Source organism: Ambystoma mexicanum, chromosome 6q (assembly GCF_040938575.1).
Source record: "Ambystoma mexicanum isolate Mex_15411 chromosome 6q, UKY_AmexF1_1, whole genome shotgun sequence".
Classification (NCBI taxonomy): Eukaryota; Metazoa; Chordata; class Amphibia; order Caudata; family Ambystomatidae; genus Ambystoma; species Ambystoma mexicanum.
Genome location: NC_090937.1, coordinates 1039377660 through 1039394088, shown reverse-complemented (window position 1 = coordinate 1039394088; position 16429 = coordinate 1039377660). Strand labels below are relative to the sequence as shown.

At 48.2% G+C, this 16429-nt stretch overlaps 1 protein-coding gene across 1 annotated transcript in view; it reads left to right on the top strand.

Moving 5' to 3' along the window:
• The first annotated feature begins 1284 nt into the window (after nt 1-1284).
• PDGFRL (platelet derived growth factor receptor like) overlaps nt 1285-16429 on the top strand; it is a 707591-nt gene continuing 692446 nt past the window's right edge. The window contains exon 1 of the mRNA XM_069631573.1: nt 1285-1504. Coding sequence (XP_069487674.1) covers nt 1450-1504 — 55 coding nt within the window. The 5' untranslated portion in view covers nt 1285-1449. The remainder of the gene's footprint in view (nt 1505-16429) is intronic.

Sequence of the window (16429 nt, the reverse complement as noted above, 5' to 3'; positions counted from 1 at the left end):
GCTACTGGCACGGATGGACAAAATGGCGGCCCGGGTATGTGAGGGCCTGCGCCCAGACTGGTGCCACTGAGGCCATGTGATCTGGGAGCACGAGTGGCCTTCTGGGCTACCTGTGCATTGTATTGGCCCCCTGTGTCTCGGTGGTATGTATTTCATGCATTGCTTGTTAACTATGTATGCTTGCCAACAACGATTAATATATAAATGTTTAAAAAAAGAAAATTAAAACTATTGAAGAACAATACTGGGTAGATGAGCAGGTGTGTTCAGGCACTTCATTGGCATGATGTCAATGTTGAGCAATGTCTTAGAAGAAAATAATAGAGAAGGGAGGCTTAAAGGTCACTATCATCCCATGTTGTTCAGAGGGACAGCACCTCCCCACAGTACCCTATTCTGGGCATAGCTCAGTGGCAACGTGCTTGTCTTAGAAGCGAGGCGACACGAAGCAACACAGGTTTGATCTCCGGGTCTGCACTTAGAAACCACTGGTTATTTAAGAGCATTATAAATATGCAACTAAGACAACAACAACCACATAAAAATCTGTAACAGCGCCTCGATGCCCCGGGCTGTGTGAGCGCTTTAAAAATGTAAATAAATAAAAAAAGAAAAAAATTCTAGTCTATGGGGCACAACAGCATTGAGCCAGGTTTTCGGCATCAAACCAACAGTCTGGGTGCTTTCAGTGCCGGGCCTTGGTCGAATGGTGGAGCAGCAGAGACAGGTTCCAACTATGCCATGCTATACAGCAGTGGCATAAGTGGTGGTTTGAAGAAGATGATAACCGGGCAGCGGTGCCGTAAGACTCAATGCGCATACTTTTGCTCACTTCTCTGCCAAAACTAAAAAGTATCCAAACCCCTTGGCTCTCTGGGAGATGTAGTTCTGTAAAATGGCCTAAGATGTCTTTATTTGGCATGAAGCAAAGGGAACAGCAGAAAAGGCGAAGCACAGAAGAAAAAACGGGAAAAAGGGAAAGCAACAGAAAGAACAAGAGGAGAATACATACAGTGAACGCTACGATCAGGTCTATAAATTAGCGTCTGGTTAAAGCTAGCTTTTCATACATAGGTGATAAAAGCGTCTGTGGTGGATGTCTCCCATTTACTTCCTGGGCAGGAATTCCATGGCAAAGCTGGCGAACATTTTTGCATGCTGCCAGTAGAGAGCAGACAACTCTCGCTAATTTATGAAAAATGTTTTTCTTTCAAAGCTTTTCCAGTTTTCTCTGAAACTTGATCTTGGCAGCGGCCTCGCTCCGTTCCATGGAAAATATAAACCAGCCAGCCACATTCCTCGCAGGCAGCCCTCCTCTGCGGCATCCTCGCAAAGCGCCCGGCAGATTTGGGGACTTAATCGACCACTTTACCTTCTGAGAGAGAGAGAGGGAGGGTTGGAGCCGAGGAGCGGAGGTAGTAGCTCGTGGACCCATACCTTCCTGCCACCATGAAGTTCTGGTGCATTTTCAGCCTTTTCCTGCTGCACGGAGCTCTGCAAAATGGTGAGTGTGTGATGTGAAGCTGTCAGTGAGGTGAAGAGAGGACTAGGGATCCTGCCCGGGAAACAGTGCAGTCTGTGTGAAGGGGAGTGTGTGTAAATCCGTTACCTTTCAGTGCGGTCTTTGTAAACAGGCGCGCGTGGCAAATACCCAAGCCTGTTACCATTCAGCACATCTGTTTACTTATATAAATCTAATTTTGTACATTAACATTTCGAATCAAAATGCACACTTTCCATCTATTTTTACATCTGAAAAAATGAAATATCGTCTTGTGCAGATACGTTCTGATTTGAGAAGGGGGTTTTGCTTTACGTTCTTTAATTACTGGGAACCCGTACACTGGTATCACGAGTTTTAATGAAGTCGCGGCAAATTACAGTGGAATCCTTCTTGGAGAGTAGAAGTTCAAAGGTCGTCCAGGCATAGTGCAGGGAGGGGCAGGGCACAGGTCTGCAGTATGTGCGCGAGGCTGCCAAGGGAAGGGCAGCAACGCATGCAGACAGGCGCAGTGCTCAAGCCCAGGGCCAGTGCACTCAAGAACCTCAGATCCTCACTCACATCATCCCTGTATGAGTCTAAGGCACACAGGTACATGCACTCAAATTACTCTCTCAGAAGCTTAAGCAATCTTCAGAATAGACGATAACTTTCTCAGTGTTATTATCTGGGGTTAACCCTTTCCGTGTCCCTTGGGGTCCATGAGCCAAGCCAGGAAGTACCTTAATGGCTGAACTTGGATCCTGTTGTGTTATGTAGTGACTAGAGGGATTAAAACAGTTCCACATCATTGTCGACTTTGGGATATATTTCCTGGGACCTTCAGCTGCAGTGGCAACCTCTTGTCTGGCAAAGATCACTGCTTTTAATTCTCTCACATGAGATCTGTGATGAAGCTGATATGATGTCACATGCAATCATTTCCTCCTATGACATAACGCGGACGTGACGTCATATGGTATCATTTCGCACATGTGATGCAGAATAGACACCACATGAGGCCATTTGACTCTATGGCAGTGGTCTTCAAACTTTTCATGCCAAGGCCCCCCTGAGCAAACAATAAATTGTTCGGGTCCCCCTTGCCCTGCCCCTCTGTGTTGGTGTTATTTTTTTTATAGAGATAGCTGCGAAATGTGTGATGTCCATACACGAGCACACTGGATAGTTTTGTATATGAGACTCTGACGAGCATGCAAATTAAAGAAGATGCCTCACATTATAAATACACTAGGTCTGTGGTCTTCAAAAATGTTTGACCTGGGCCCCCCCAGAGCAAGATTTGGGCAGGCCGGGCCCCCCAAAAAATGCCAAATGGACAGTATGTATTGCGCACCGTTACTGCACCCTACTCCCAGTATAGTCCCTGGGCTCCCCCACCTGCTCCCATCACAGTGGCTGGGCACCCTCATCCCACTCCTACCCAGTCCCTGGGCTCTCCCCACACCATCACACACCCTGGGCTCTCCCCACCCTGCTCCCACCACTATCCCATGGTTCCCACCCATCCTGCTCCCACCACAGTCCCTGGGCTCCCCCATCCCGTTACCAACACAGTCCGAGAGCCAGTGGTGGTTCATGAATTTATTAAGTGGAGGGGCATAACTATTTCCCCCAAAAATGTCATAGCAACCGAGCACAGTGAGGGAGTCCAAACCGATCAAGCGGGGTACGGGGGGTTTTCCCACGTGAATTCTTTTTATAAAATAATGGGTTAAAATTTTGCACTATAGAGCATTCTTTATAAGAAAAATGGGTAAATATCCAAACAGTTTGCAATTGCTGCTGGGGGGGCCCAGGGGGTAGGCATGACGTGTTTACTGGACATCTATGATAGATGTCCAGCAGAAATATGCCATCGCTGTCCCCTGGGCCCCACTAGGCCTAACACAATCAACATGGTTATGTGTGTATGCAAGGCGCAGGTGTGCCAAGGGGGAAAGCATGGTAATTTTGACTGGACATCTATGATAGAAATCCAGTAAAAAAATACCATCCATGTCCCCTGGGCTCCCCAGCACCTCAGAAGGAGAGCTGATTTTGGCAGGTGGGTGGGGGGATTGTGCAACAAAGGCATTTAGGCATTTTTAAAATGCCTTTGCTGTACAACCCTCCTTCCCTCCTCTATCCACCACTTGCCAAAATCAGCTCAACGGACCAAAACAAACTAACACACACAAACACACATTCACACAGCAATCACTATCATTCACACAAGCATCCATCACCATACACTCACACATAACACAAGCATTCGCGCATCCATACGCAGGCTTCAATAAAATAAATGAACATAAACATACCTTCTGCAGGGGCCTGTATGTGGGTGCTGAAATGCCCTGTTCCAGGCTGCTCTGTCCGTATGTGCGAGGAGGCGCAGGAGCTCCTCCTCGCACATACAGACATGCAGTGCCCCAGCCAGCATTTCCAATGAGCTATGCAATGCTGGCGAAGCAAAACGCCCCAGCCTTTCATGGCTCAGTGAGCATGTGCGGCTGGGGAATTAACTGAACTGTCAAAGGGAAATAGGGTTTCCCTTTGACAGTTCCGCCAGCCCAGGAGCACTCCCTAAACTGGAAAAAGCAGCTGAGGGAGTGCTCATTGTTTCACTGGGCTGGCTCCTTAGCTCCTCCATAATGGGTGAGGGGGCCACACGGTGGGCGCCCCCTCGCCATTATGGATGAGCCCCCAGGCTCGGACTGGCCTATAGGACAATGCCTGTACCAAAAATACAAAATGCTAGTGTGGGCCAGTAAAAATGGGCCACGTTTTTGGCCAATGTGGGCCAGTTTGATGAGTTACTTCACTATGCAGTTAGTAATTTTGACCATTGTATTGTTGCTGAATAAATATTCTATAAATGTCACAATGTACTTACATTTTAACACAAAGCACCCCATGGGTAATATTCAAACAGTCTGTCAATGAATATCCATTTACAACTGCACCACTTTTTCATTGGTGCCTGAGACAGTCTCATGCTTCAACCCGACCATGAGAGCCACCCCTGACCATTTCTTCCAGCAAAAAAAAAATGTTTTTTTTTACATTTCATGCTGGGCTCTCGCGGCCCCCCATGGGGCTGCACCCCACAAAACTATATGATGTAAGACACCTTTATGAACACCACATTAGTCATACATAAAGTAACACAATGGTCGGTAGCTCATGGGTTCCTTTCCATTTAGGATACCTCTTATATACCTTACCATGATCAGAGTAATATTCATCCCTATTCCTTGCTACCCTGGGGTTTATTCCAACTAAATATGTTAATCTACCGTATTGTTCACAACTCACAATACCATATCTTAACAACCCAACATGTTTCGTTCACCAAAATATTGCTTCACACAACTCTTCTGAACTTCATCAGGGGGACCATATGTACCCTTCTTACATCTATACTGTTGATAGGGTGACTAAACACTGTTCACAACACAGCTCAATGTACTGTCAAATCAGTAAAGTCTAACTTCACTCAGCACAACTTTCAACCTAGAAAAACAAACAACAAGGGAAAAAAACAAAAAACAACAGTCAGTAATATATCTCATACTGTTGCTCTACTTAGTCGGCACCTATATCTGCCAGTCTAAGGCTTACCTTCTACCACAAGTCAACATAGTCTCTTGACCACGGTTCGAGGGGAGAGTCACAACACCTATGTCGGACCACTCAATTTCTGAAAAACACAAAAGAGAAAGACAAACTGAGAGGGTACGTTATCGCGGGTGCCTATCTTTGTCTCTTTCGCTAGACAAAAACACAACACATTCTTTGAGTCAGAATTCACTACTATGTGTCGTCTGTGTGTCATCCAACACAACAAACTGTTATTATCAATAGTTCTCGTCCTCTGTTCCAATTACTATTTCCATGATACATAATATATTCCACTGTTTACACTAAACGGTATCTTACTTCCGGGTCATTATTTACCTCTGGCTCATTACTGTTGGCGTTTTACCAAATATGTATGTCAACATGCACCCGCATTTTGGCAATCAACGAGTTCCTTGTCCTTTGTTCATTGATCCGTACGATCGTAGTTGGCTTCACAGCTCATTCGCATTAGTGTGTGTTTCTCCTATGTGGCTTATCACGTGACTACAACCAAAAACGTACTGATCACATGCTCCGTGTCACATGTCGCTCGTGCATCAGGTTGTTAACTCTTTCATACCCGAGACTCGCACCTGTGCCTTTCTTAATCATTTGTTGTTCTTACGGCTCACCCGCAGTAATGTGTAGTTGCAGTATACCTCATCACGTGACTAACAATCTCTCATAGTCACGTGTTCCGTATCCTGTTACAATGGTGTATCAGGATGTCCTCTCTTACTTATCCAGAGTTCACCACTATGCCTGCTCTGAACATCATATGGACACACTATTGTCTGTTAGACCACACTGACATACTCCTGTGGGAGAGCTCCAAAATCACACCCTACAGTGTCCTACGGCACCCAAAGATACCATCCATCAGTGAAAGAGGACTTTCATTCCCACTAAGTAAGTACCTCATAATGTTGCACATAACAATTATGGGATGTACAGCTAATGTTTCCAATTGACCTGTTCATTAAGTCCCTTTGTTGCAGAGTGTGTTAAAAAGATAAGCCATTGTTCTTTATACTGTAGTTTTTTCAAATCAGCCTCACTGTTACTGGTCCTTTCTAGTTGCCACAAGACTGTCCATTTCAGTCTTTCTACATCATGTTCCATCATGGTGAAATGACTTGCCATGGGAGCAAATGTGTTCTGTTTACGGATGTAACTCCTATGTTCACCTATCCGTGTGGTAATTTTCCGTTCCGTCATGCCTATATTTATTTTCGGGAGTGGGCACCACACAGCGTAAATTACATGAGTTGAGTTGCAATTAGTGAATAAAGTTTATACTCTCTCATCTTAGTTGTGGTATTGATCTAGTCATTACTGAATAGCAACTTTTTGACCTCAATCGGATGGTCTATTAAATCTTTAGCGGATAGCTCAATGGCACACAACGATCCTTCAGCCCTACATTCAAACCTTAGACATAATAAATATATAAACTCCCAAAAACAGATAAACAAGAAATAGAAAGAACAATAGAAAAAAAGAAATACTTCCTTAAATACTGTATATATAATTCATAAAGTGCGTAATAAACGTTTGGGTCAACTATTCATTTTTAATACTACTTTGTCCTGCACTGACCTTCAAAAGTTTATTTTAATAGGAGGTGGTTTTATAGGAATCCTTATGAACTGGTCAGATTTTACCGGTGTACAAATCTGACCCCAGCAATTGTTAATGAAGTGTTATTGCAAGAGATATAATCTTCAGGCATTTTATCGTGATGTAAATTAATTACTCCATTTCTGATGTGTTTTTGCAATATCTACAGGTATTGGTTGTCACAGATGGGTTATTCCTGCTACAAATAATTTCTCCCGTGTGTAAGAGATTTAATGTATGAGATCACTCTACTTTAAGTGGTAACGAGGAAGTGACAATATATGAGATTCCTTGACCCTACTTAGTAACACAAACATTATATCACATAAGATTTATTTAAGCTATGTGGTAATACAGAAGTGACACTCTAGATTTGACATCATACAGGGTTTCTTCAAATCTTTGTCATAATGGAAAAGTGACATCACATGAGATCACTCTGCAATATGTGGTAATGCAAAAGAGCCATCACATGTCACCAGTCGCGGTAGGTCATTGTGCCGAAGATGTACCATATGAGCTCATTGCACCCTATGTCAGAAACCAGAAGATATGTCAAACGAGATATCTCCCCTCATCCCCCCCCCCCCCCGGTCATTGTGCAGAAATAACTTCACATGAAATCATTTCACCTGAGGCCAAAATGCAGAAGGGATATAACACAAGATCACCTCACATAATGTCGCTATCCAGAACTGACATCACATGAAATCATTTCACATTATACATATGGCAGATGTCATGATTAGGTCATTTCCTACTGCAGAGGTGAGATCACTGCAGGCATTTTTAACGTATGTCATAATGTGGCTGTGGCATCACAAGAGATCATAAGAGAAGGCACCTCAACTCCAAATTTCAAATTCAAATCCAATAATAATTCATTTAGCCAAAGGGATAAAAAAGTAGCTAAAACCTATCCACGTACAGGCATGTCAAGAATGTCATACTACAGGCTTAGTTCTGTAACAATACCCAACAAATGCCTCGCTGGCTTATCCATGGAACGTAAAATCAACTTACAACATACAAATCCTTTATATTGAAATAAAAAGCAGCACCTACAAGAAACGAATATTACCATTCACTACACGAATATCCTGTTTCATACATTGACTGACCATGTAAGACATGCTCAAAGGGTTTCTCCAAAATCCAGAAGCACAGCCTGCTTTAGAAATGATGCTCCTCTGAGCGAGCAGTCTATTTTTTGGCCTTCACTATTGTATTTATTTTATTTCATTAATTAAAGCGGGGCGTGTGATGCTGGAAATGCATCTGAGGGACAGGGCGTCTGAATCCTTGTCCTTTTACTGCTTTTTACCGTGTGTTCTGTTATGTTTTCTGCCCCGGAGTCCATGTGGGACTCCTGGCAGTGCAGCTCTCTCTTTTGGTTTGGTGAACAGACCCATGGGATACCCTTATGGCACCCATGGGTAGGGGTACAACCCTGTGCCCCTAGTGTATGTTTTTGGGCACCTGTGGGTGGCCCCAGAGCAGGGTATGGGCTGGTGGCAGCTCCGTGCTGAAATTGACAGGTGCTCCGGGTGTCCTCCATTTTGGGATACCCAGGCCCTGCCATTGGGATCTGTTGATTCCTGATAGGAAACAAGATGGCCCCTGTGGCCTCTTGCTTTCTATTTCCTGTTAACTTGTTTTCCCAAAGTCATGGGAAGCCCTGTCTCTGTCCCTTCCCCCTGACTGGCTGTTGGGTGGAAGTTCCATATATGGTAATGTTGTGAAGGCCCAGCTAGACTGACTGGAGCCTTCCCAGTGTCTGTATGTTGTGGGTACCGCCTGTGGGTGGGACCTGGGTGAATGGAGTGTGTGAACAATATACACTTCTTGTTGTGGTTGTCTGGTTTCTGGCATGAGAGACAAAGACTGAGACAGCCCTGCCCGAAACTGGCCTGAATGCAGTGTGTAGTGTTGAATGGCTGGGTACTTGTCCCAATCCACATTTCTTGTTGTGAGTGTCTGGAAGGGATGAGTGTGGCCTGAATGCACTGAGTGCCTGATTGGCTGACTGACTGCATGAATGCCCTGCTGTATGATTGGCTGCTGAGTGTGTGCCAGCAGTGTGGATGAGAGACAGGATAGTATATCTGGGGACCTCTCACCACTGGAAAAGTGTTCAGAAGGAACCATTGGTTGAGAAGCGACCATTGTGTTCAGAAGCAGCCAGGTGGTCAGAACGTTCGGGAACGTTCAGAAGCATCCTGGAGTGGAGTCTCCACTCTAAGAATAACTGGAACTGCTGATCCTCGACGTCCAGCTGGAAGAAGAAGACTTGCTGTGGCATTTGCTTCGACCGATCTGAAGGCTGACGAGATCGTCGAGGGCTGACCCGAGAGAGGACCTGGTAAGGCGCCCTCTTCCCGTGCTCCGAGGGACCATCGAGCACCGCTCCATCTTCGCCGAAGCGCCCTGGAAGACAGACCCTCGAAAGGCTGTCGACCCGAGACGGGACCGCTGAGGAGATCGAAGTGAAGCACCCGGACATCGACGCCGTCGAAGTCCATTGCTGTCGACCAGGGTTCGCAGGTTTGTGTAACCGCTGGAGGCCCGTCGAAGTTGTGTTGCCCAGCCGTGGGAACCACTTGACGCTGTGCCGCCGACGACCGGAGCCGTCCGCTCCGTTGCCTAAGAACATTCAATCGAAGGACTCTCTCGACCGCATCGTCGACCGCTTATCCTGCCGGAGAAAGTCGAGGACGACCAACGCGCCGAGGAGAAGCCTGCCGGTGGGTTTCCCGCCACCCGAAGACCCCAAAGACTTGACCGACTCGACGCCCTTGCTGGGCCTCCGTCTCTACAATCTTTGCGGTCCAGAACTATTGTCACCGAGGTGCCCCGCACGCCTCTGCCTTGCAGGACGCCGACGCTCCGACGACGACGAGCACCGCTCGGACGAAGCTGCCGCCTCATCGACATCGTTGTACCTCGTTCGTCGACGGACGTTCGACGCCCCGTGCCTCCCGCTTGAAAGGGAAGGCATTCAAGAAGGGCCGTCGATTCCCCGTCGCCGAACAGCGAGTTCCTCGACGTTTGTCGACGCCTCTGCAAGGAGCTCGACTCCACCAGGTACATAGGGGGGGTAAAAACATTATAGGAAAGAATAAGACTTGCAGAGCAATATATGCACTGGGCGTGCGCTATATCTTGTTTTACAGGTTGCCCAGGTGGGGGGATCTCCACACAGAACTGTGCCTAGTGGTAGGGGCCAGTATCCTGCCTATTGCTCAATCATCTTATTTTCTCTCCTCTCTCTATTGCTGGTTTCACTCTATTGGTCTGTGTGACATTGTACAGTATTGTTCATGCACTTTAATGAGATCTAATACAAAGGGTGGTACCACTTTAGAATTGTATATATTTGCCATTGTTGATTTTTTCCGGAGTACAAAGTGAGTTATTATGATAAGTGTACATAACCTTGAATATTGATTATATAAAGACTGTGTTCTAACCAATACAGAGTGTGGATATTCCTTTGTGGGGGCTTGGGGACTACACTGTTCTTAAGAACCAGCCTGCATCACCTCCTGAGAAGCTAGGCCTTGATTGCTCGTTCATTGCTACCGTAATAGAGAATCTTGGCTGGGGTCTCCTGTGCCTTTCCTCCACCATATAGGGAGCGGAAGTACAGACACCCCCCACCGGTCGTTGAGGCCCTTCTCTCACACTGGTGGCAAGCGGTGGGATGCTTATGGTTTTAAGAATCAGTGTATAACCGTGCCACTTACAAAGGATATTTGCCCTTTATTGAATTAAGGTTTAGTTGTGTACAAGATAACTGCATTACAAACAATGGAGTCTATTGCAAAAGGCAAATTAACTCGGATGAGCTTGGAGGCTCTCCAGAGTGCTTGTGAAGCCAGGGAGTTAGACTTTGTGGATAAGTCTAGGGCTGAGCTTATAGCTGCCCTGGTGGACTACCAGACTGATAGTGAAACTCTTGATGAGGGGGGGATGCGACCAATGAGGACTCTGCCCCTGGGGTTTCTGCTGAATCTGTTTCTGGGAATGCCGCCATTCCTGCTGCCTCTGTTCCAAACTCCAGCAATTCCTTGGAGCTTGAGTTATTAAGGATGAAATTGGCCTTTGAATACCGCAAGTTGGAAATAGATGCTGAGCTTAAGAAAGAGGAGTTGGCTCAACAAGTGGAGCTCAAGAATAGGGATCTTGAACTCAGAAATAAGGACCTTGAACTCAAGAGCCAGGACACTGAATGTTAGAGGATCCAGCTAGAGAAAGCTAGAGTGGAGACTTCAGCTAGAACCAGTGAGAGTGTCAGGTCCCCAGCCACCAAGTTTATGAAAGATTTGGTTGGTGTATTTGTGGAGGGTTCGGATATCCTCCAATGGATCGAAGCGTTTGAAATGGCTTGTGCGATTCATGATGTTGATAAAAGAGATTGGGCGAAGTGTTTGTTAAGCAGAGTGCCTCAAACCGGGTATGACTGTATTCTGAAGCTGAGTGTGGAAGAAAGGGGTCAGTACGAGTGTATGAAGTCTGCTTTGATTGCCAAGTTCGGCAAGACACCTACCCAATACCTTAGAAGGTTCAGGGATTTTAAGAAAAGAGAGAATGTGTCTTGGGTTGACTGGGTGAGTGCTGCGCACATGAACATGATGGGGTGGATCGATGGATACAAGGTAAAGACTTTTGTTGAATTGTCCCACCTCTTGTTTTTTGAGCATTTCTCTGAAGCCTGTTCACCAGAGCTGCGTCAGTATGTGGCTGACCAGAACATTTTGGACCCCTTTAAGCTGGCTAGGTTGGCTGACAAGTGGGTCTCCCACCGGGTGTCCCCTAAGGACTCCAGTGGGAAGGACAAGGACAAAGAGAAGGGGGCCTCTCAGAAAGCTGAGGAGTCCCCCAAGCAGTCACAGTCAGGTAAACCAAAACCTTCCTCTCCTAAGACCCAAAAATCTAGTGGGGACAAGTCATCTGGGGGTGGGAATAAGAGTAGTGGTCCACCTGCTGCAAAGCAGGCTCCCAGTGGTTCCAGTACCGTACCCCGCACTTCTGGCGCTTGTTGGGACTGTGGGGCTCTGGATCACAAAAAGGGTGACCCCAAGTGTAAAGGTAAGGCACTTGGAGTACAGGCTGTCAGCCTGACCTACCCTTACCCCGTGTCTGAGGTGGAGGCCACTGTCCTCCCCTCCTCTGCCGGGATCACATTTGGTGCTCCGGTGGAGATTTCCTTAGTGTCCCTTGGGGCCTGGGACCAGTATGCAGAAGTACCGGCGACTATCCCACAGAACACCCGTAGGTTTTTGAGAAGTGTCCTCTTGAATGGCCAGCCTTCTACTGGTTTGAGAGACACTGGGGCAAGCATGACAGTGGTGGACAGGACCCTGCCCAAGCCAGAGGACTATGAAGGTGCTCCTCTGCAAACCACCAGGTTAGCTGGTGGGCCTCCCAAATTATCACCTGTAGCCTTAGTCACACTCATGATTGGAGACAAGACGGCAAAGCTTCCTGTCCTGGTTCAGGACAATGTCCCTGCTAACATTCTGTTAGGAAATGATCTAGTAGAGTTGGGATTGATCTCGGATGGTCTTCCCATGACTGCTGCTGCAGTCACTAGGTGACAGGTGACACCGGGTCTGGCTGTGGGTCAGGTACCCGAGCCAAAGACGAGGCCTAAGGCAAGAAGAAGGAAGACCAAGAAGGCCACCTCTGTGGAGGGAGCATCTTCTCTTCCTGCTGTTCCGACAGCACCCATTGGGATCCATGCTCCGGACGGGCTGGGTCCCGTGGAAAACCCAAACTCAACTCCTGTGGGAGAAGAGACAGAAGACTCTCCTGTGGGAGAGGTTCTCAACCCGGAGGATCATCCTGACCTTCAATGCTTGTTAGCTGAAGGGGGACCCTCCCGGGCGGACTTCTGTAAGGGACAGAGAGAGTGCCACTCTCTCGAGGGACTGAGGAAACAGGCCCTGGCCCAGGCACAAGGAGAAGTGCCGAGGACATTCTGGATTTATTGGGAGGGTGAGCTCCTTGTTAGTGAGCCCACTAAGCCTGAACCTGGTGCCCGCAAGAGGTTGGTGGTACCCCAGGTTTACAGGCTCTTCCTACTGCAGTTGGCGCATGAGGTGCCCTTGGCTGGTCATCTTGGGACTAAGACGACTAAGCAGAGGCTCTCTGCCCATTTCTACTGGCCACGGATGGGAGTAGAGGTGGAGTCCCACTGCAGGACCTACCCAACTTGTCAGTTGTCTGGCAAGACTGGAGGCAGTGTCATTGCCCCACTGCAGCCATTGCCAGTGGTTGGCACCCCATTTGAGAGGGTGGGCATCGACATCGTCGGTCCCCTTGACCCTCCCACTTCAGGTGGACATCGGTTCATCCTGGTCTTGGTAGATCATGCCACCAGGTACCCTGAGGCGATACCCCTTCGGACTGTTACTGCCAAGGTGGTTGCCAGGGCTCTCCTGGGCATTTTCACCCGTGTTGGATTCCCCAAGGAGGTTGTCTCTGACAGAGGATCCAACTTCATGTCTAGTTACATGAAAACCATGTGGAAAGAGTGCGGGGTAACCTACAAGTTCTCCACTTCTTACCACCCCCAGACCAATGGTCTGGTTGAGAGGTTTAATAAAACTCTCAAGGGCATGCTAGGGGCTTTGGAAGAACCCCTAAGGAGGAAATGGGATCTCCTCATGCCATGCCTGCTGTTTGCTTACAGGGAGGTACCTCAAGAGGGTGTTGGTTTCAGCCCCTTTGAGTTACTCTTTGGACATCCCGTGAGGGGGCCCCTCGCCTTGATCAGGGAAGGCTTGGAAGCCACCCCTCCGGGTCCCGCCAGGCAAGTGGGGGACTATGTGTTAGGCCTCAGACGGAGGATGACACAGATGATGGGTCAGGCAACAGCAAATCTCAAGGCCAGCCAGGAATTGAATAAGTACTGGCATGACCTTAAAGCCTCTCAAGTGGATTGGACTCCGGGACAGGAAATCCTTGTGATGGAGCCTACCAAGCCTAGAGCTTTGGCAGACAAGTGGACTGGACCCTTCAGGATCATCTCCAAGATGGGCGAAGTCAATTATCTGGTTGACATGGGAGTAGCCCCTCAGATATTCCATGTCAACAGGCTCAAGCCTTTCCACCGACGAGCCGAAGTCTCATGTCTCTTGCTATGTTACGGGCAAGAAGAGGATGAGAGTGAGCCCCTTCCTGATTTGCTGCATAGCAACCCTCAGGATGGCTCAGTGGAGGGAGTACATCTCTCTCCAGATTTGACAACAGAGCAACAGAGGGCCTGTAGGGCTTTGCTCCAACAGTATGCCTCTCTGTTTTCACTGAAGCCAGGCCTTACACCGTGGTGTAAGCATGAAATTGACACTGGTGACAGTGTGCCTGTCAAAAGCAGGTGCTACCGTATGTCAGATACCGTCAAGAACCACATCCAGGCTGAGGTCGCCAAGATGTTGGATCTGGGTGTTATTGAACCCTCAACCAGTCCCTGGTCCAGTCCAGTGGTCCTTGTCCCCAAGGCAAGTTCCCAGGTGGGTACCAAGGATTGGAGGTTCTGTGTGGACTACCGAGGAGTCAATGCCGTCACCAAAACTGACGCGCACCCATTGCCCCGGGCTGATGAGCTCGTGGACACCATAGGTGCTGCCAAGTTTGTGAGCACCTTTGACCTTACCTCAGGCTATTGGCAAATAGCTCTGACGGACCATGCCAAGGAAAAGACGGCCTTCTCAACACCTGAGGGACTCTACCAGTTTAGGGTCATGCCTTTTGGGTTGAAGAATGCCCCTGCCACCTTCCAGAGATTGGTCAACCATGCGCTCAGTGGGCTGGAAGCCTTTTGTGTGGCTTACTTAGACGACATTGCCGTCTACAGTTCCACCTGGGAAGAGCATTTGACACATCTGGATAAGGTGTTGCAGGCCTTGAAAAGGGCTAACCTCACTATCAAGGCCACCAAGTGCCAGATAGCTCAGGGGAAAGTTACCTATCTTGGTCATGAGGTAGGAGGGGGTCAAATCCAACCTCTCTCCAGTAAAGTACAGGATGTACAGAACTGGGAGACTCCCACTACTCAAACCGAGGTGAGGGCCTTTTTGGGCCTGACTGGGTACTATCGCAATTTCATGGCAGACTATGAGACCATAGCTGCACCTCTGACAGCTCTAACGTCACCCAAGCAGCCTAGGAAGGTTAATTGGACCGAAGACTGTCAGAGGGCCTTTGATGGCTTGAAAGAAAGTCTGTGCAGGGCACCTGTGTTGTGTGCGCCTGACTACAGCCGACCCTTTATCGTCCAGACGGATGCCTGCGACACCGGAATTGGAGCTGTCTTGTCCCAGTTAGATGACAAAGGGAGAGAACACCCTATCATATTCATCAGTAGACAACTCAAGGGTAGAGAACTTAGGTGGGCTACTGTTGAAAAGGAGTGTTTTAGCATAGTTTGGAGCCTTAGGCGTTTTAGGCCGTACCTTACGGGGTCTACCTTCAAGGTCCAAACAGATCATAAGCCCCTGAAGTGGCTTATGCAGATGAAGGGTGAGAACCCGAAATTACTCAGGTGGTCCATTAGCCTGCAAGGGCTAGACTTCACCATAGAGCACAGACCAGGGAAGAGTCACGATAATGCAGATGGCCTTTCCAGAAGGTATATTGACCGTCTGGATGAGGGTGTCTATCCCGTGGGAGATTAGACACCCTCCACCTCAGTCTGGGGGGGGCGACTGTGATGCTGGAAATGCATCTGAGGGACAGGGCCTCTGAATCCTTGTTGTTTTACTGCTTTTTACCGTGTGTTCTGTTATGATTTCTGCCCCGGAGTCCATGTGGGACTCCTGGCAGTGCAGCTCTCTCTTTTGGTTTGGTGAACAGACCCATGGGATACCCTTATGGCACCCATGGGTAGGGGTACAACCCTGTGCCCCTAGTGTATGTTTTTGGGCGCCTGTGGGTGGCCCCAGAGCAGGGTATGGGCTGGTGGCAGCTCCGTGCTGAAATTGACAGGTGCTCCGGGTGTCCTCCATTTTGGGATACCCAGGCCCTGCCATTGGGATCTGTTGATTCCTGATAGGAAACAAGATGGCCCCTGTGGCCTCTTGCTTTCTATTGCCTGTTAACTTGTTTTCCCAAAGTCCTGGGAAGCCCCGTCTCTGTCCCTTCCCCCTGACTGGCTGTTGGGTGGAAGTTCCATATATGGTATTGTTGTGAAGGCCCAGCTAGACTGACTGGAGCCTTCCCAGTGTCTGTATGTTGTGGGTACCTCCCTTGGGTGGGACCTGGGGGAATGGAGTGTGTGACCAATATACACTTCTTGTTGTGGTTGTCTGGTTTCTGGCATGAGAGACAAAGACTGAGACAGCCCTGCCCGAAACTGGCCTGAATGCAGTGTGTAGTGTTGAATGGCTGGGTACTTGTCCCAATCCACATTTCTTGTTGTGAGTGTCTGGAAGGGAGGAGTGTGGCCTGAATGCACTGTGTGCCTGATTGGCTGACTGACTGCATGAATGCCCTGCTGTATGATTGGCTGCTGAGTGTGTGCCAGCAGTGTGGATGAGAGACAGGATAGTTTATCTGGGGACCTCTCACCACTGGAAAAGTGTTCAGAAGGAACCATTGGTTCAGAAGCGACCATTGTGTTCAGAAGGAACCATTGGTTGAGAAGCGACCATTGTGTTCAGAAGCAGCCAGGTGGTCAGAACGTTCGGGAACGTTCAG